This window comes from Strigops habroptila, chromosome 7 (genome assembly GCF_004027225.2).
Source record: "Strigops habroptila isolate Jane chromosome 7, bStrHab1.2.pri, whole genome shotgun sequence".
Lineage (NCBI taxonomy): Eukaryota > Metazoa > Chordata > Aves > Psittaciformes > Psittacidae > Strigops > Strigops habroptila.
In genome coordinates, this window is record NC_044283.2 from 47,408,300 (window position 1) to 47,430,323 (window position 22,024).

Here is a 22,024-nt window from a genome sequence, read left to right on the forward strand (position 1 = left end):
TACCCTCCCCCTGCCCTCTTACACCCTTTTTAACTTGGATAATTCAAGATGGGTTATCACATATAAAACCTGGGATTATACAGCATTTTGTTTTGGATTTGTACTTGTTGAATTTATTCTCCTACATTAACCATGGAAAACAAAATCTCTTCTGCAAGTTTCATACAACTCTTGCATTCCTATTCCTCAGAAAGGCCAAACTCATCTGTTGGCAGCAACAATGCACCACAGTGGCTATTTATGGTACCACCGAACACATAAAGAATAGGAATAAAACTCCTTTCAGGACAGGCACAGCATCCTTTCCACTGACTGTATGGTCTTTAGTGTACTGCCAATACTTCAGTAAAATAGACAGCAAAGATAAAGGTCCCTTCCAACCCAAACCACTCCGTGATTCTACAGCCACTGTGTCCTCTCTGGGGTGGGTGGGAAGCCCATAGGCAAGGCACTGGGCAGGCACCTAGCCCACCCAAAGCTCTATGATACCATCGCTAGGCTACAATACCATCAACGAAACCCCCTCTACCAGCTGCACCCAGCCACGCTGCTGCAGCACCAACACATACCGCCACACTTCAGCACCTATGCCAAGGCAACACCTGGGTTCAAACTATTTGATTTGCAAATTTCTTACTGAGATTCAACAAAGGAAGAAAGACATTGGCTGGAACTAAATATGAATAATCACTTTTCCCCGCCACCATTGATGTTTAAAGAACACACGTTTGGAAAGGAAGTCTCCTGCCAATCATCATTACTGAAGTGCTTTCTCCTCTTTCTTTCCTTTTCATACTTAGCTGCACACCAAGTAATTTTCTCAGCATATGAAGCAACAATAGAAGAGATTCTATGAACAGCACCAGAGGATATGAGATATAAGTGATCTAGATAATGGATTTTATGAGGATGTGGCCATGTCTGCCTCCTGAAAAGCAGTTATCCCTTGCCTCACTGCACTGTCATACACAAATGAGATACTCTTAATAAAAAAAAAATCTTGCCTGGTCTGATAAAATCTGAGGGTTTTTAAGCTGCTGGAGTTCTGCTCAATACCACCAATGTATTCCCACAGTGTTTACTAACTTACGCAATAATTTCCCCCTGGCAGAAACATGAAATGCAAAGCAAAGATATCATCACACTGAAAATTAAAGAACGTAGTTTTCAAAATACCACCAATACAACATTTAAAATGCTATTATTTATATACATATACATGCATTGACACATGAATTTTCCTTTTTAGAGTACCCGTGCATATAAACATCTGCAATTATAAATGATAAATACCCTGGAAAATCTCCCTCAGGCCAGAAGATTTGTGTGCACACATGAAATAAGCGAGTCACATGTAAATAGAAACCATATTTGGAAACTGTAGCCCTTCATGTCCAAACAAAGCACACAGACAATTAAATAGGCCCTGTCCAAAAGAGCACAGATGGGAAGAAAGAACAACTAGTATTTCAAAACCAGAATTTAGTAAAAGGGGGATCCTCAGAAAGGGGGTAAAAGTACTAACACAGACTTTCGAAGGCTGGTACTAAGCCCTGTATCACTTAATGCTGTTACCAATGATCTGAAAGGAAATGTAAAATAATACTAGTGGTTCTTTTTGTATATCGTGTGCAAGCCAGTACTAGAAGTTTCAGTACATAGAGGAGTCAAATCTGGGGACATTATGCAAGATGATGGGTACTACCGGGGGACACAACGTCATGCCAGATCAGCACTTCTATCCAAGCCCTGAGTGACTGTGGCTAAAGAAATTAATACTGTCCTTGGAGGCAACATGGATACTGCAAGGAAAAGGTGTATTATGACTGTATTTCCTGTTGGGGTGGTTGCTACAGAAGACCGCAATCAGTTCAGGAATTCCCATTCCCAAGCAAGTTGTAAAAAACTGAAGAGTGCCCAGAGACTCATGAAGGCAACACAAGAACTAAACCCCACACACTTAGTGCTTTTCAAAGAAAATGGCCCAGGCATGCAGGAAACATTAATATTTTACATAGTAATCACAAACTGACAAGATCCAATGTCCAGGAGTCAAAGATAGACAAATTATGACTAAAAATGAGACATTTTTAAATGGTGAGGATAATGAACTACTGATACAATTCATCAAAGATGATGGTAAATTTTTAATGCTCTTACAACTTACAGTTGCCTCTCTTTAGGAACCACAAGCCTCAGATGTAATCTGCAGAACTCCCTTATGCATTTCGTTAACTAATGCTCCTCTTGTCCAAAAGAGAAGCAGGTTGCTTGCAGCTGACTTCATTTCACCTCTTATTTTTTGCAGTGGCATAGAAATACAAGTATTGTTCGCATATCCATGGGGAATATACTGTTTTTTTGGACTGTAGCTCTTCTGTTCCTTCCTATAACTTGGATGCCAAATTACCTTTCAAACAAAGCTAGTTAAAATCCATTAAGGAGGAAACATGTTCCAGAATTGTTCCTTAAACTTGCTGGGAGAGGAGAAAAGTAAACAGCAAGCCAAAAGCTTCTCAGAGCTTCAGGTTCTCAGAGTTCCTGATCTCAGCCAACAGATAAGCATGCAAGCACATTTCCCAGCAAGAGGGACACCCCAAGCTCCCAGGAGACCTGGATTAACTGCTGTGGCTGCTCTTCATTAAGAAGCAGTGTCCTTTGCAAGCACTGCCACACCCGCTTGTCAGCTGCTTTAACTTGTTCCAAAGGGCTCTCGCCCCATGGGACAGCCCAGAAATTATTTCTTGGCCTCCCTCCTGGAGAAGGGGGAGGACTAGGAGTAGGTTCCTAAAGGGTTTTCTGGGAAAGCATCAAGTAATGAATGGTTGTGCCAGCTAATCTGCTGTGGGAACGGGGTAAAGCATGCTGTGCAACAGGTCACTAGGTTCTTCATTTGCACCAGTTAGTTCAAGTGCCAGAGCATGGGAGAGCAAGCAAACAAGCAGGAGTCTAGTCATGTACAAGTTATTTTCAAAGCAGGTTTTTTCCAAAGCTCTGCTAATCTAATGAAATTCCTAATATTATTGTCTATTGAAACTTCTCCCACTCCGCTAAACCATTATTTTTATAAAACGGTCTGCACAAAGACCGTTTAAAAATTCAGCTGTTTCAAACCAGTGAAGATGTTTGCCATAGAAAACACTGAAGAAAAAAGCATTCTTCAGCAAAAAGATTCCAAACTTTTTAAAATGAGCCCTTGGTACTCCCTGCACTACTTATACTCCCCACCAAAAATGTCACTGGTTCCACAGTTTCCCACCTTCCAAAAATAACCTTCCAATCCTCTACAGAATTACTATCCTTTAAACTCCATGCCTCTGCACCCACCATGTTTCCTGCTTTCTACAGGATCTTCAAGTGAAATGCTCGTAGTTCACCCCAAGGCTTCTGAAAATAACAACCATATCAGAAGGGGCTGAGCAAAGTGGAGGAGCAGGCCATGCCATTCATGTTTGGTGCACGTGGCTTTTTACTCCACTGAAAGATAAACTGCCGTCTGTGTTGGCAAGGGAGGCAGCCTGGCAGAGTTACCCTCCAGAAAAACCCTCTAGAAATAGCTCCTCTTCTTCAGCTAATGACGTAACTGAAAGGAGTCCTCTTTCTGCACAAGTGCCCCAGCAGCCGGCTGGGCTCCCCAGAGAGGTGGTGGGAAAAGATGACTTGGCGGAAGAGACTGACTCTGGCCGGGAAGCACTAAGAGAAGAGTGAGCCGCATGAGAGTAACTCCATCTCTCTGCCTACAGCTACACGATGCACCTGCCATGGAAGCAAAGGACATCCTGGCTGACAGACAACTCTGAACAGATCTATTAAAACCTGACTGTGTTTGGCTGGAGCACAGCCATCTCAGGCCGGTCCCAGGGCTTTTACCTGCACCCAGCTGTGCTGTACATCAAGAAACATAAATGATTGTTTATGTGCAGCCAAATACAATGGTGCTGGGCTCAATCAGCTCAGTTCACTGCTGTGACCTTCATTTGCAACATCAGCTTTGAGTCTAACCACTCTGTACGTGTCCAGGCTGTGCAAACACTCTCCTATCCTGCTGCAGGCCAGCCTGAGCAATGTTAGGAGTGGCACAAGTGCATACTGAAGGGAAACAAAAGTTCAGCATAAACCTACATTTAGTTATCAGGAACATTCAAAATAACAAGAGAAAAGGTCGATAAGCTTGCAACTTCCCAACCCATCTTCACAGTCCTGGGAAAAATCCAAGTTTTTCTACTCAAGGGGCATAAATCCAGCAAAAGCTAAGGAGAGCTTGGAGTAAACTTATTTTCTGTGATGCTCAGTAGCCCCCTCAGAACGGTCGTCACTTGATTCCCCCCCCCCCCCCAATTTGACCCTTTCTGAAATTTGGGGGTGTTTGGGTTTTTTTCAAGGAAACATCTATAAATTTTAAAAAACATGGTACACTGTTAGCAGTGCTCCCAAGAGAATAATAATTTCATGGTGGTTAGGTGGTTCCTAACCATAATGCAGGACAATAAAAATGTTATTTTATTAGATGTTAATCCCTCCCTACATGACTCAAACTTTCTGAATGCAGAGAGCTTGGAGACTGTGAAAGGGCCTGTAGAACTGGTGGTGGAATCTCTTGTTTCCAGTAGTCCTGTCAAAGCCTTAATGACTGGAAGTCATTAACATCCAAGCAGCCTTTAGTAATTTCTTTGTAATTATCTAGTGGCCTCTCTTTGGAGTGCAAACACACTAGTGCAAATACACTTCTTAGAGCAGGTGCGAAGTGAAAAGGAAAGCCTTGGTACAGAAAGAGAACTATCTTCACGTTTCCTAACTGCAATTCTCTCAGGCCAGGAGGAAGGCACTGAGCCAGTGAGAAAGTGCACTTCATAGATAAGCAGTCTGCTTGGGATCACATTCCTCAACAGATAAAATGAGAGGAAATCTCTCATGGCCACTGACCATGAAAGAGGAGGATTTTACAACACTGAAACAGCTCAGGGACAAATAGATGCAAGCAAAATGACAAGGGCAGTGAGTGACGACCCTGCCCTGCCACCCCCAGATGTTTCTTATTAGTCAGCCAGCTGACCACCTAGATTAAAAATACACACGTGTGTCATGGGAAGTCACAGCTGAACTCCATCAGCCTACACTGCAACGTGCTGAACACAGCGTCCACACGCACAGCTCTTTCAGCTGAACCGGGAAATAGCAGCAGCAAACAAGCCTGGCTGAGAACTCGGTGACCTCTGCCCACTGATCTTCCTGCGGACTGCCTGCAGGACGCAGGGCCAGGTCCCCCCTGGGGAGCCGCACAGGAAGAAGTACCTCACAGCTTCAGGTGGTAGAAAACTGCTTGCTCTGCAAAGCTACCGGAAATAAGGCACGCATTGCTGAGCCCCCTTAGCTGAACAGTGCACCAGACGCTTCAGGAGACAGGCTAAGGAGGCTACAGGAGAGGGAACTCTCCTGAGGCTACTCCCTCACTGCCGTAAGAATAAGTCAAGCGACAGTGCAGAGGCTCTGCCTCTTCCCTAGTTGCTAGTAAGACAGGTTAGTGATGGGTGTCTTGGGTTTTGTAAATGCCAATATTAAAAGCTCAAAGATTTCCAGGGCTGGTTTAAATTCCTTATTATCCACTGTGTGTTCTCCCATAAGAGGCCACGGATCCTCGTGCTTCAAAATTACTTCAGAATTTTCACAGACGTTTGGACCTCATTTCACACAGTGAAGACCATTATCTGACCCAGTTGGTATCAGAAAGCCACCAGCCTCATGAGATGAAGGGACTTTCTTCTCACACTGAAAGCAGACACAAAAAATGGAACAAGATGACAAAAGAAAGAATCCTTCTAGCAGCGAGGGCAATGCCTGAGGTACAGAAAGGGAGTCAGCTTTTTTTTCAGCTTTGTTACACAATTGCTGTGAACTTACTGTAGTTCCCTTGTGGTTTCTAAGGCTGCTGGATGCTGTCCCAGGAAACAGGAAAAGCCAATATACTTGGCTCATGGACTGAAAGAACAACTTTTGTTTCCATATGAATGTTATGGCATTAAAGTGCTGCTTTCTACATCTAACTGTCAACAGATCTTTGTTTCATTTATGATTCTTGTTGCTTCCAAGATGAACCTCTGCTTCTGTGGCACAGGACAGGGCATTAGATTCAAAATGTTCTCCATCCCACAAGTCATAATATGTCACTTTGCATAGAGAGGCAAAGATAAGACGGCTAGAGGTAAACAGGAAGTTTTGAATAGTGTAATGGACAAAGCGTAATCTAAAGGAGTAACTTGTGCAGGATAGAAGAGAGAGGGCAAATGCTTGCAAAAGTAAACTGCAATCCACCCAGGCGACTTGCATGGAAAAAGATCTACGTAATTACATGTTTCTGTGACTGTCACTACATCTCAGCTACCTACAGGGGAGAAGAACCCAGGAAGAGCACAGACCACACCCTGACTTGCCATTCACAGTCACCTACCTTGGTGAGATACATAAACCACATGTCTTTGTGGCTGTGTTTTTTAGAAAACTGAATGCTTTTCTTAACAACTCATTATGTAAGGCAGTTCCTACTGCCAGCATCTCACAATGCAAGAAAGAAGGGAATTGGTTGCATAGGAGGGTGGAGACAAATGTACTCTCAAAGTTAAGTGAGTCAGCTTGGAAAAACTAACTCAACGCAACCTAAAGAGAGAGAGTGACAAACAGCAACAGTACCTTACACACAGAAAGTCCTCTCTGAGGGCTCAGAGCAGGGCCCACCAGAGGCTGCTGACAAATGATGCAGAAGGCAACTGCCCTCACCACCTCCCCACTGGCTTCATTCCAGACCTTGCTCCTTTCCTGAGCAGTTTTGCTGAAAAATCCATGACTATAGAAAGGCAGCCTTGTCAGCTGCCTGACTGCAATCCCTTATGTAAACCTGGCAGCAAGGCTCCTGAGTGATAAGGCAAATTATTACTTTGGTTAGGGACTGAATGTACTGGCATGACAGACTTCAAAAACAAAAAACCCCAAACCTAAACAAAAATAGTCAGCTAAGCAAACACCACCAACCCCCCTGCTTAATTTGTTCTGGCAACAACAGGCACCCAAGTTCTTATCACATGCCAGATAATAATGGTAAGTTTCAGCTTGTCTTGGTTTTAAACCGCAGCTGCTAAAAGAAAAGCCAACAAATAGGGAAAGTGTTTATAGTAAGCACAAACTTCTCAGTGTACAAATACATGTGTTTTTATACCTCAACAATTAACGGCGAGAACATGGAGTGTCATTAAGAGGGTGCAGCAGGGTACATTAACCCAACACTTACTTTAGGGAGGCAACTACAGCACGTGAAGCCTTGATTTGCAGGACATAGGCCAGATACAAGGATCTCTGTGAACAAAAGGTTGATATAAACAAACCTTCCCTTTGAGAACATGAACATGTTAGAAAGCCAGCACAGGGTATCTGTGCTGGCAAATCTCACTGCAGCTGTGACTGCAGCCACAAACAGGAATTTATGATCTTTGGCACACAAAGACAAGGCTAGAAAGTACTGGAGAAAGCAGCCTGCTTACTGAACAACTGCTGGTTGCTCTAAGCATTGGTTCTCGGAACTGCACAATGTTTTTCACAAAGTTTGGCTGCCATACATGCACCCATAACCCAGCACCTGACCACTACTAGCAAGGAAGAGTACCTGGCTGCACTCCTTTGATCAATATATAACAGCACTGCAAACAGCAGGGTGCCCTCCCACTGAGGGATCCTCCTTCAAAACAGCAGCATAACTGCAAGGAGATGCAGCTCCAGGTAGAACAGCCATATACAACAGCAAAGCATATTTCAGTGCCCTTTCCCGAGCAAAAGATCCAGGACATTGACAACAAAAGTCTGCAGACAGCATGCACCTCTGAGCCAGCATCAGCCAAGAGATTTCTGCTCATCATCAACAACCCCCTGCCTCACATTTTGGCTGCAGGAAGCATTTTCCTTCCTGCCTGAAGGCTATCTCTTTTCTTTGCTTGTATATGAAGTTAGCACAAAAAGCTAAGAGCATTGCTTGCAAGAGGCCCTCCTACCTTTGTATTCACTTACATCTTAATATATCCTGTCCCTGAAGTAAAATCCATTTGAAACTTTTATTTGAAGCACTAAATTTTAGCACCTCTAGGCAGATCCAAAATCATTCCAGTTCCTACTGCAGTTACACATGCCCCTTCTGAACCAGAGTTTTGAGCAGACATTGTCCTCCTAGATAGCAGAAAGAAAGAGGGACACAAACAGGGACTCTGAGCTTCACAGAGCTGCAAGCCCACCCTAACTCCCTCTCACTGAGGGTCTGGTAATACCCGAGGGAGCCCTGGTCCCTTCTGCCTAGTCCCAAAGCTGCAGACACTCCCTGAGGTCTGCAGTGTGGGTCTTGTGGCTCTCACCCAGGTAAAGTATGTGTGTGGTTCCCATGGTCTGGAAGTTTGGCTGCCCTGCTCTGAAGCTCTGCACAGGAGCTCTTGCAATAATGAGATAAGCCTCACAGAAATACATGTCAGGCTGCATATTGCCTGCAGACTTTCATGCTTCTCTCAGAGGACTCTTGTCTCCTGCCCCTTCCTTTCTTCCTTTCTCCACTGTTTTGGGATTTACTCGAAGACTGCATTACAGGTATGGTTTTCTGCTACTGCCTAATGAGCAGTTTGTCCTTGGCACACAGCTATAACAATGAGGCAACTTACAAGAGAACACATACATTATGTGCTAGTGTGGATTATGGGTACATATAGCTAATCCACCTATTTTGGTGAGAAAAAAAAGAACATATCAACTTTACAAATACCATTTTCTTAGGATAACAGTTGTGAACAGATTTTATGCTCTGCAGTATGTTTTGACTGCTACTGATATATAACATATTTCAAATGACAGCAGCACCTTCAAAAAAATCCTGCCATGAGGAATATCATACCTGTAAGGAGGCATAACACAATTTCAATGTTTAAAAAAAATGGTAAGCCATTCTAGAAGATACAGTCATAACTGTAGCTGCTACTTATTATGCAGATCTTCATTCTAAGGTTAACTGTATGAAGACACATACTGAAGGGTATTTTAAATAGTGTCAAAACTAACTAATCAACCAGAAGTCTTTCATTTTCTCCCTAAAGACCTCTGCTCTAGCGTCAAATGAAACGGATTGAAAATATATTAAAGATTACAGTCCTGGGTGGGAGGGGGGGCTTATGGGCTTAGTGTGTGCAGTTATTTCTTCACTGTTACACTTGCTCGCCTGCTAAACGTGGAGTTCTGTATCTACTGTTCTGTGTAGCCCTTTGCCCTCTTCTAATCCACCCATATCACAGTATCTGAGCATAGGAAGGGAACAAACCACAGGCGTTTTCATGAAACAGCAAATGATTATCACTGCCAAGAACAACCTTTATTCTTTTCTAACAAAGATCATATGATAGCTGAGCAGATACAGTCATTTCACTAAAATGTATCAGATAATTACATATAATTAACGATAACATTTATTTAAGAACTGTTGGTACCTTGTGACACAACCCCCCTCAACAAGAACAGTAGTGTGTTTGCAAAGCATTTTATAATGTCAGATGCCAGAGTCCTGCTGCTGAAAAAGGTGAAAACTTCTAATGTAGTCTAGAAGATGAGGTGATACTCAGGTAATACCTCAATGTGAGCCTAAGTTACAGAGGAGTGACACAAGGCTGCCAACAGCATGTTTAAAAACACTCCTGTTATATCAGAGCCCTCCATTAATGACAGGGAGTCTGGGTTTCTGACTGTTGCACAGACAGCTGTCCCCCAGGTGTGTTAGGTCTGCAAGAGACCTCTCTCCCCTTTTTCTCTTAGGGATGGTCCAGGGCCTCCTCTCCATCCTGTCCTGCCCAACAACCTGCCATCCTGGAGCGGGGTGGAAAACAGCAAGCACTATCTACTCCTCCTTCAGGAGCAGCAGTAGATCGCTGACAGAAGTGCTGGAAGCTAACAGCACTGCAGATACTCAACCCAAACAAATAAGTATGTATAGAAGTGTGACACAGGACAGAAAATTAGGGCATTACTGAAAAAAATGGGATTACAAAAGTATGCATGTGTATGGTTTATTAATTTCCCAGGTAAAATTAGAGATGCAGACATCTTTCATCTTAAGGCCTGAACATTGAGATTAGGCTTCTGCCTAATTACAAACACATCTCATTTGGCGCTTAATGTCCTGTGACAGTACTGGCACAACTGTCCCATACTTCAACAGTACTCTTCTAAGTAATTACAGATTGATGGGAAAATAGGAATTCCTACAGCAACTAATTAAGCCTTTTGGGGACTGTTCTCCTAAAAGAACCACAATTTTTTGGGGCACCTCATAAAGTACGTCAGTCACACATACCTTCCCAGACATGAGATTCGGCAGTCCTTTGTTTCAACTTGATTGAGTACTTGATTTCCCTTTACACCTTGTAACATGTAATGGGGTACAGGCAGGGGCACACTCTCTGCCAAGCTCCAGCGTACCAATGCAAGAGGCTGTAACCTCTGACCCAGCCCCAACTGCTGGGCCCTGTCTAGCTGGTAGAACTGTATTACCTTCTCAGTTTTGCCAGTTGACCTGCTTCAGTAATTGTTTCCTCACTCATCTCAGTTAAAAGGACCTGGATCAATGAAGATATGTAAACAAACCTGATGTTTTCTGGCTGCAGGAGTCTTGGGGGCAGGCTTCGGGACAGTAAACCACACAGCTGATGCAGGCAGAAGTTGAAGAGCATGTGTGCCTGCGAGGACTACAAAACCAGATTTGACATCTATGTTTCACCACCATCATGATTCAAAATCTGGTGTTACTGCATCATTTCCTAACTCATCTCACCATTATTATAACCAAAACCTGGTGCTAGTGAAAATTTGCTAACTCATCTCATCAGGTGAGTGCTGTTTGTCTGTCTGCGCTAGTGCTGAGAATAGCACGCGTCTCCTGCTGACACAGTGAAGTCACTCAGTTACGTGTCTGGCAGCACTGCCTCTGCTTTGTGTTCTGCGTTGGTATGCAGAGACGCCGCGGTGTCGTGTTTCATGACATGTAAATAGCACTATTTCCCACATTAGGCCAATCCCATATTTCAGTAGCATACGGCAATTTCCCACAGTAACCTGAATCCTTCATGTGCTGCACTAGACACAAGAAGAAAGGGAACAACAGACTCAATTCAATATCCTGAGAACAAGAAAAAGATACTGGTTCAGTCTGATGTTCAGCGAAGGACTTTACAAGAAACTAAATTTTCCATTACCTGTTCGCTTCATTGACAAAGTACCAACAATCAAAACTCAAGATACTCTTTTAGATGCTCTAGACAGACAGACTTATAGATGAATTCAGACAGATACTCTTAGAGGTGCTCTTTACTCTCTGTCTTGTCTGAACAACACTAGTATTTATCATCATTCCTGCCAGAAAGACAAAACCCTCAAAAGCCCCTTCCTTTTTGGATTAAGAATGGAAATAAAATCAGCCATCTGTTAAGACTTAAACTGGGCAGATCAAATACGCTTAACTAGTCAGAAGAGACACCTTCCTTACATTTTGGTTGCACCTTGTGCTCGATGTAATTTCTAGTGCCTGATCTTAGACCAGTCCTGTCCATCTGCACTCCTTCACCAACCAGACCACCTTCATATGCTTGAAAATTTATAATAGGAAGGCAAACTAAAGCATAGAGCTGGCTTTGTAAGGAACCCATTGGAATGTGTGGCTTCAACAGGGATACGCATGTTAATTTGCCTTACACCCCAGCATATTGACTTTGTAAGCATCGAGTGTTCAAAATGCTCTGAGCTGGAGGTGCAGGTGGAGAACAAACACAAAGAAAAAAAAGAGCACTAACCTGGAGAAAAACACATCACTGTTAATGAAGGAGATTTCATCTGCTAAATCCATCTCCTTCCAATATGAACCACCATCTGTCAGTCGGAGGCTGACCTGAGGTATTCCATCTGACAGGCCTGGTTGTGGCACTAGGCATGTTTGGCCGCATCCTTCCATTGTGGACTTTGTCATCTACAGAAGTAAAGAGAGAGAAAAATGAAATGTGACAGGAAGAAAGGGCAGAGCAGCCTTTTCAGATAATCTAACAAAAAGCCGTTCTATACTAGTGTATAAACAGCAAAGACTATGACAAGGTGAGAAATAATAATATAAAATACATATAAATCAGACATTCTGTTTGATAAAGACTATTTATAGAAAAATAAAGGTGTGTCTATTGAAATAATAGGGTTAAGACCGAGATTTAAAAAAGGAAGGTAAGTAAAATAAACACAAAGTTATTTTCTGAATCACAGAAAACTTCCTATTGAATTTGATTTGCTTCTTGATGCAACTAGAGAAACAGATGGTAAAAGCAATCATATACCTCTTCTCCTATCCTTTTTAATTTCAACTGATGTCAACATGTGCCCTGGAAGCAAATTTCTCAGGCTGTGAACATTCCATATTGGTGTTCTTTGCTGAGGCAGCAAGGACACAGAGCTGGAAGTTCAGCTCCCTAAACCCAAGATAAAGTTTCCAAGCATCACTGAGCACATCTACATGGAGGCCAGGCGTCTTGCTCTGCCGTTTCAGCAGAAGCATACAGAACACAAGAGGAGAGAGTGCTGCATCAGATGGATGTCCAGTATCAGTAGCAGATAAAGGATGTTTAGGGAAGAAGGAGAGCAAGTTCATAGGTCTGCCCCTCATGCACTGCCACAGCTTTTAGCAATCTGTGCTTTAGGGCTTTTTTTGACTTAGAGGTTGCACCTGGTTCACTGTGTTTAACAGCAAACATTGAGCCTACCCTTTGTGATTACATTCAGTTTTCTTCTGTGTTCACTGCTATCTTTAGCCCTTGCAAGATCCTACGGCTGGGAGTTTCACATTACATTTCACAACAACATTGTTACACACTAATTAAAGTTATATAAAAAAAGTACTTCTATTTTAGATATAGTGACAGATATTCTTTCTCTTGTTTTTTAATTGTGAGAATTTGGAAATAATTGTTGCTCACTCACCTTCCCCATACCATTCTTGACTTTATACTACTCCAGTAGTCATCTCTTACCAGACATAAAAATACCAGTTTATATAGTCTCTAATTTTACAGAATCCATTCTGATGTGTTTGATCCTTTTTGCTGCTTTTCTCTAAACTTTTTCACCTTCTGTAGCCAGAACTGCAGCCAGCATTATATATGTAGGCAGATTTAGTGGTGGCTTCTTATCAAAACCCAGAATTTTATTTCCTTTCATGGTTGCTTACTGATCTAACAGCTTTGTGATGTTTCAGCAGCACCAAGATCTCTTTTCTGAAAACAAGATCTGATTTGGAGCTCAGCAGTGTATACATTTATATAATTTGTGGTTTGTGGGCATTAGTTAGCATAGAGTGACAGAAATTCAACTTATAATTTTTTCACCCAGTACAGCGTAAATTAGGAGCCTTCTGTAAGTCCCTGTAGCCAGCTTTTAGGTTTTTCTACCTTGAGTAAGTTTCTATTATCAGCACATTCAAACTCTTTCTGGGTCGTTACTGAAGTGGTTGAATAGCACAGATTCCAACAAAGATCCCTACAGGACTCCACAGGAAGCCTCTCTCCACTGATAAACCAACCATATATATTTATTGCTTTCTAATTATTAATCCATAAAAAGTCTTTTCTGATAAACCAACCATATATTTTTATTGCTTTCTAATTATTAATCCATAAAAAGTCTTTTCTAATCACAAGACATCTTTGCTTCTTTAAAAACCTTTGATAATCCTATCAAAACGTTTTGAAAATTCAAGTGCACTACATTGACTGTACCTATTTATATGCTCACTGGCTCTTCTGTGACAGTTTTTTCTCTACAGAAGTAATGCTGGTGCTTCCTAATGACTCCAATTATCCATTGTTGATTAATTCTGCTGCCTGCTGTAGTTTCTACAAATCTGCTGGGCAGTAAGTCAGACTTTCTGTATCACGCCTGAACCCTTTTCTTACCTGGCTTACCCTAAGATTTTTGGTAAAATTCTTGGTGTTTCCTCTGTTTCGTAATGCTTTGTTTCGCTTACAGTTGTGTTCTAATGCTTTGTGTGTGTTGAAAAGTTTCATGGGACAGAAAGCTGCTTCTTTCTGAGCTCTGAATAGAATAAATTGAAAAGTAATACATATACCAGAGGTAAAGGGAAACCAGAGAGATACATTGAGAGAGCTTCCCAGCTTCACCCTCTGGACTGCACGCTCTTGGCAACATCCTGCCTTTGCTGACACCAATGGACATTTTGCTTGCAGTCAACATCTCACCTTTTGATCACCAGTGGCTTCCAGCAATACTGTGGTAGCCCATTCCTGCAGCAGTCACTGAGTGTTAGCACCATGGAACCTGGGCACACAGCACACAGACACCAGGGCCATGGCTCTCGGCTGCTACAAAATGGCAGCAGGGCTGTGATTTAAAAGGGAAGACCATGTCTGCGGGGAGGAGGGAAGGCAGGGATCTACACATCGCAGCATTGCAGGAGGGATTCACAACAGGAGGCAGCAGGACCTAGCATTTGGAGGCACCAAATTCTGTGGGAATGGCTGTTAAGCGTTTCTTTCCCACTGAAAACTTGCAGTCCTTCATTTAGCTGTTCTGCATCTGGAGGTGACAGTTGTCCAGGTGCAGGCATGAGACATCTCTCACAGTGGCCTTTTGGTGCTACTTCACTACCACCTGCTAGAGCTGATGCCATGAACACCAGAAAAGCTCTTCACCAGAGTTACAAGAAATGATGACTACATGTATACACAGACCTCTAAACTAAAACAGCCCTATGCTGTCCTGTTAGTACTTTACAGAAGCACATGTGGGTCTAAACAAAACTGGCAACTTCTATGATGTAGCACATATGCCAGATGCAGTTGAAGCCTGGAAACCAGCAGGAAGCCAGCCTTTCCACCCCTACTATACTATGTGCATCCTGATTCTAAGAATGCAATTAACAAAGCTAAATAATTTTGCTAGTGGATACTGCATTAGTAAAATCTGCCTTACACAACAAGAAGTGCTTAGGCAACAGGCAGCATCTGCCAAACAGCATGTACCAGATTCCCCCTGTGCAAATTGTTAATGAACTTTACACTGATTTACAGAAGCTCCTTATACTGGAAAATTCCATTAAAAACCCCTATTTATTATTCTGATGCTCTAAAAGGAGAAAAAAGAAGTTTTGGTACAGTCTTCAATTCTTCTCATTTTCTGGCAATAAAAGATCACTTGGATGCAGGCACTTCCAACAACAGACATGCCAATCACATGCAAGCTCTGCAGGAAAATTCTGTTTGAAAGATCAGATTCAAATTTAGGATTTTCACTGCGTTTTCAGGGCACTTCAAAATTATTAAGAAGTGGAAGGAACCAATGTTTTGGATGATTTATAAGCTAGTACTTTGATAGCTTTGAAAAACTATCATAGCGTTGTAGTTATTTCTTTAGCAATATAGTCTACAAGTAATGGCAACTCATCTCTGAATTAAACTTACATTTATTTTCTTTCTGCGCAAAACTGCTTCCAGTTGCATCTGTATAAAAACGCATCAAGGAGTAGGGAGTTGGACTTGATGGTCCTTACTGGTCCCTTCCAACTTGAGATTTTCTATGATTCTGTGTGGCAAAAAGCATTCCTTGAACCCATAGGTATTAAAAGTTAAATAAACCTTTTCATTTAAGTAATATGTCTTTAATCCTTATTAACAATAGAAAGGAAAAATGTTCACTGATCTCATTCTACAGTTTTTAGTGACCCTGTGAAAAAGCCACCTGCACAACTGTCGTAACAACAGCACTTCACTGGGGTGCCTCTGAGATGAAGACGTGCCCATGGGTATACAAAGACTTCTGTAATTTGAATTCCTCGTAAAGCACATTAAAGAACTATGGACAGAGGCAGCCTAAATGCTTTTTGGGTGGTGGAGCTCACAAGAGACGATTTTTTGGCAGATTTCTTTGTACATGCACATGCGTATGTTCAATGCAATGAAGTTTGAGAGAACAATACCTTATAAAGTGACAACAATACCTTGCAAACCTGCAATGCTATAAGTTACTCATTATCAAGACAATACTGGGAAGACAAGCATATTTAGTTGTTAAATGACAGAAAAGAGAAGGAAAAAAAGAGACAAACACTGTATAAAGGATATTCTAATTTTCTCCAACACATCCCTTTTTGTGATCAGCCTAATGTGCAACCTTACTCTTTGGGGGACAGGGAGGATAGCCAGTGAAATCCCCGGGAGGGCTATTACAAAGGCACACAAGAAATCTATAAGAAGTTCAAGCATTAGTTTAAAAGGAAACAACAACAATGAAAAAGCCCCTGCGGAAACTTGTTGCACGTTGTAACACATTTCTGCAGGCTTTATCTTGTTACACTCTGTACCAAGTGCTATAGGAGCTTTGTAGTTAGCTGTGCAGCACACCCTCCTTTGCATTTTGCCTCCAGAACAGGCAATCCACTGAATGACAACGAAAGATTCAAGTGAGGTTTATAAAGGTCTCGAGTGGAAGAATCTCCCCCATTCCCCAGATAAGGACTACCCTTAGCCGGAAGGCAGTTGTTTTCAGCTCATAATGTTCTTGAAAGTACTAACAAACAGAAAAGAAAGCCATTGCCTATTCATTAAATACCATCTTGTACAACGGCTGTTTTGCTTTTCTCAAGAAACTTTTGGAAACAGTATCTTGTTTGTGTTTTAAGCTCACAGCCCTTCACGTTTGGCTTATGTCACTTCTATTAATTTTTTCCCCTTCAGATTTAACAACAATCATCAAGTTAACCTGACTTCATTGCTTATCTGTTTGATCACTGTTACAAAGCCTAGTTGGGGGCAAGTGGCTAGCCTTAATGATCTGGATGATGGGGCAGAGCATACCATCAGCAAGTTTGCAGATGACACAAAACTGGAAGGAGTGACTGACATGCCAGAGGGTCATGCTGCCATCCAGAGCTACCTTGACAGGCTGACAAGAACCTCACGTAGTTCAACAAGGGGAAGTGCAAACTCCTGTGCCTGGGAAGGAACAACCAGTATGTGCTGGGGGCTACCCAGCTTGGCAGAGAAGGACCTGGGGGTGCTGGTGGAGAAACTGACCATGAGCCAGCCATGTGCGCCTTGCCACAAAGGCAGCCAGCAGTGTCCTGTGTTGCATTAGGAAGAGTGTTATCAGCAAGTCAAGGGAGGTGACTCTTATCCTCTACTGAGCACTCAGACCAGTTCTGAGCTCCGCTTAGTGTTGTCCAAGAGAGACGTGGACATACTGGAGAGAGTCCAGTGAAGAGCCATGAAGATGATGAAGGGACTGTTGCACCTACCCTCTCAGCAAAGGCTGAGAGAGCTGGGACTGCTCAGCCTAGGGAAGATAAGGTTCAGGAGGGATCTTATCAAAGTGTACAAATACCTGAAGGGAGAGTGCAAAGAGGATGTAGACAGATTCTTTTCAGTAGTGCCCAGTGACAGGACCAGATGCAGTGGGCACAAACTGAAACACAGGAAGTTCCCTCTGAACATCAGGAAACAGTTTTTCACTGTGAGCATGATCAAGCACTGGCACAGGTTACCCAACGAGGTTTTGGAGCCTCCATCTGTGGAGATATTCAACAGCTCTCTGGTCGTGGCCCTGTGCTATTGGGTCTAGGTATCCTGGTTGAGCAGCAGGGTTGGACAAGATGACCCACAGAGGTCCCTTCAACCTCAATCACTCTGTGATTCTGTAATTTCCCCTTTGACATTCTCATCCATCCAGCTAACTAAACATATTAATTGCTGTAAACTGTGATGCCTAAAATGGTGCGGCATGTGTCAAAGGAGCCTTTTGTCCCAGGCAAAATCTAACCCATATGGTCTGCCAAAGCGAAATCCGTAAATCTTTGTAAATACATAAAAGCTTCACTTCAGAAGATGACACCAATAAATCCAAGGACAACCCCGAAAAATAGGGATGTTCTGGTTGAAAACAAATCTGTCTCCTGAAAGTTTTTTATCTGGTGAAGCCTAACCCCAAACAGCATTTGACAAAGATCAGATTCAGCCTGAACCAGGTATGTTGTGGGCTGTTAGGTTACAGTTACAGGCTGTAGCTGCTGAAAGCATAGGCTCTGCCAAAGTCTGCTACTCTGTAATTTAAAATGCATCTTTATTCTCAGCAAAATACAAGTAAAATAGTATCAGATGCTACTGACAATCAAAGGGACAATCCCAATAAAGGATAATCAAAACAGCAAAAAGCAGACAGCTACAAGGAATTATTACACCACACATCCTGCATTCAGCTTTCAAGTTTTGCTGTCTCAGAAAGTTCAGAGGCAAGGAACTGTGTCTGCAGTTTTAATAGTGACTAGTCAGTTTTATGACCAATATAAATACACATCATGATGGGTGCTGAAGAAAGTGCAAGAAAACCTTTCCCCTAGAGGCACAAGCTGACCAGTCAAGGTGGCATCATCCCACACATACCAGAGCCAAGATTCTTCATAAATGACTCGCTGCATTATAAAGATGTTTCATCTCCCTGTGAAGTGTCAGAAGTTCCTGGGTTCAAAGATAGAAGATAAATAAGCTATATATTCTAAAGGTCTGATGTGGTATGGTGACTCTAATCTTTCACTGTTCTTGAAGAACAGGGACTGCTCCACACGAAGATCGCTCTGGAGAGCTCTGCACGTATGCATTGACGTGGAGTAAAGATACAGATCCCTAGCACAGGTCATCTCGCTTTTCTGAATGTCTCACTCATCTTCTTAAGGAGGAAAAAGAAAAACTTCCAAAATTCCAAGCTATGCATGAACACGCAAATAATCAGGGCAATTTATACCCATTTGAGCAAGTAATTAGGTAGTCTAGATGCAGAACTTTTGGAAGAAGCTAGCTGTGAGTTTATAGTTAAATGTCATAATTGAGAGGATGATAAAGATGTTTCCATAAGGTTGTCATTAAAAAAAAACCCAGGAGGTATTTAAAACATTTACAGCACTTTCTTTTATTTAATACTGCATGAACACAGTACTCTTCCAGACAAGAGAGAAACCTCACTCAAAAACTTCCTTAATAAACAAACAGTACTCAGAGTTGTCCACCAAAACAAAGAGGTCCATATTACTTTTGAAGGGCTTCATATTTTGTCAGCCTAGGCTCTTTCAGCTTACAAGTAGTTTATATCAATACAAATATTCTACAGAATAGCAAAAGGCATGTTTCTTTGCAAAAATCTAGACATGGCTAAGTGATGCAGGGAAATTCAGAACATTGTTTTCTTTCCCACTCTAGTCTCAATTTGGCTACCTATCAGCACAAACCTTACATGTTAATCTATCCACTCATCAGCGTTACCTCTGCTTCATGAATGACTGAGAAGGGAGACCATTAGCCAGATGTACCTCTTGCCTGACAGCTAACCAACCTGACTCCACCAGTTCACTCCAGCAGCCACATGCATCTTTGCCAACAGACTGGCCAACCTGGCAAGGAGAGCTTCAAAGTAGGAAAGGTGGAAGAAGGGGTGAGTTATAAAGACCACACACACAAAGCAAAACAAGGCTTGAGTGGGCATACCTGTAGTAAGTGCATGCAGCCAAGGAAGTCCCTACAGAACATGACTACAGGGTATCCCCTTGCACCTCTCCTGGAAAACAGACATGCTCAAATACTTCTCTGAAGTGCTTGTATGCACAGAGTATGGAAAACAAGCAGGAAGAACTAGAGATCTATGTGCAGTCACAGGACTTTGATCTCATTGCAGATCAAAGACAGATCCACAGAGACATTGTGGGATAGCTCACATAACCGGAATGTTGTCATCAATGGCTACATGCATTTTAGGAAAGACAGACCAGGAAGGTGAAGTGGTGGACTTGCCCTTTGTGTGTGAGAATGCCTGGAATGTCTGGAGCTCTTGTCTCAGGGTGGATAATGAACAAGTTGAGAGCTTATGGGTCAAAATTAAAGGGCAGACCAGCAAGAGTGACACTTGTGGATGTTTGCTACAGACCACCTGATCAGGAACACACAGTAGATGAGGCCTTTTACAGATAGCTGGAAGTAGCTGCACAATCACACGCCCTGGTTCTCATAGGGGACTTCAACCACCCTGATGTCTGCTGGAGGAATAATACAGTGAGGAGCAAAGAATCTGGGAAGTTCCTGGAAAGCACTGATGATAACTTTCTGATGCAGATGATGGAGGAGCCAATGAGGAAAGGTGTGCTGCTGGACCTATACTAACAAACAAGGAAGGACTGGGTGATGTGAAAGGGCTCCTGCGACCATGAGATCATGGAGTTTCATATCATGTGAGGTGGAAACAGGGCATTAAGTAAGATTGCAACCCTGGACTTCAGAAAAGCTAACTTTGGCCTCTTCAGCAATGACAAAAAGACAGTGGGATTGAATGCATCCTCAGCAAGTTTTCAGACGACACCAAGCTGGGTGGTGCAGCTGACACTCCTGAGGGACAGGATGTCATTCAGAGGCACCTGGACAAGCTTGCAAAGAGGGCCCATGTGAACCTAATGAGGTCCAACAAGGCCAGCAGGTCGAGGGAGGTGATTCTGCTCCTCTCCTCTGCTCTCGTGAGACCCCACCTATAGTATTGTGTCCAGCTCTGGAGTCCTCAGCACAGGAAAGACATGGAGCTGTTGAAGAAGGTCCAGAGGAGGGCCACAGAGATGATCAGAGGGCTGGAACACCTTGTCTATGAGGAAAGGCTGAGAGAGTTGGACTTTTTCAGCCTGGAGAAGAGAAAGGTCTGGAGAGACCTTATTGTGGCCTTTCGATATTTAAATGGGATGTATAAGAAAGATAGATGTTTTAATAAGGCTTGTGGTGTAATGGTTTTGAACTAAAAGAGGGTAGATTCAGACTAGATATAAAGAAGAAATTCTTTATGATGAGGGTAATGAAACACTGGGACAGGTTGCCCAAAGAGGTGGTGGCTGCTCATCCCTGGAAACATTCAAGGTCAGGCTGGACAGGGCTTTTGAGCAAACTGATCTAGTTGAAGATGTCCCTGCTCACGGCAGGGGGATTCGACTAGATAACCTTTAAAGGTCCCTTCCAACTCAAACTATTATATGATTCTAAGTCCTTAAGTCTGGAGTGAACTTAAAGCAAGAGAACAGTCGTCTTTCAAGAGGCTGCTCAAAGTGCTACAAATGGGCTTGTGCTGAACCATAGATTCAGTTCAAAAAGTAATAAAATATAAAAAATTTAAAACCACCTTGATTCATTACTTCACCTACCACCTACAATATGGATTTTAAAACCATGTAGGCATATTGCAGCTGACAAGTTCTTCTCAAAGCAAAAATGCTTCATCATCCTAAACAACTGACACTGGGAGACAAAGATCAATAGCTCTATAATTCTTATCAGGTTTAGCAGAGAGTCAGCACAGATAACATAAGCAATAACACATACTTGAAAAACTCAGCTATTAGCTCTCTTCCATACTCACAACCAAGCCCCAAATCCTTCCTTGAGTAACTGCGACACTGAAATCGTAAAGTCACGATGAATGCAGTCATCCTTACAATCTGTGCAGCTGCCACTGCCAAATTTGGATTTCTCTTACACTACCTGTATTTTTAGGTATTAGATCACTAAAACGCCTCCTCTGTACTCCGCCCTACTCAGATATCAAAGTTATAAATTTGATGCAATCCTAAAGTGTATATAAAGATGGAAAGTTCAACCAAGTTCTGATGTTTTATCCAAATTCCTGTGTCTTCAGGAGGGCAAGACCCTTTGGATTCAAAGAGATGAGTATTATCTTTGTTTAAACCACAGCCTCCGTATTTGACAGAAGCCACTGCAAACAGAAGAACTGCTTAAATGCTTAAAAGTAAACACACACGAACTTTGTTAACACCGCATGATTCCAGAGGCAGGGAGCTAGCAAATGCTCTCAGAAAGCCTACAAAATTCAAGCATAGCCACACAGATATCACATTTCTAGCTCCAGAGTTAGGTCACTTTCACTATATCTGGATCCCACA

At 42.5% G+C, this 22,024-nt stretch overlaps 1 protein-coding gene across 7 annotated transcripts in view; it reads right to left on the reverse strand.

Annotated features, from left to right (window-relative positions):
- Positions 1 to 22,024, reverse strand: part of FAM13A (family with sequence similarity 13 member A) — a 129,221-nt gene that overhangs the window by 64,663 nt on the left and 42,534 nt on the right. For 6 of the 7 annotated variants that reach the window (XM_030492013.1, XM_030492014.1, XM_030492012.1 and 3 more), the window contains exon 6: positions 11,853 to 12,025. In XM_030492013.1, coding sequence (XP_030347873.1) covers positions 11,853 to 12,025 — 173 coding nt within the window. Of the gene's footprint in view, positions 1 to 11,852; positions 12,026 to 15,515; positions 15,587 to 22,024 lie in introns of those variants that run through there. The other variant, XM_030492016.1, reaches the window with a different exon arrangement.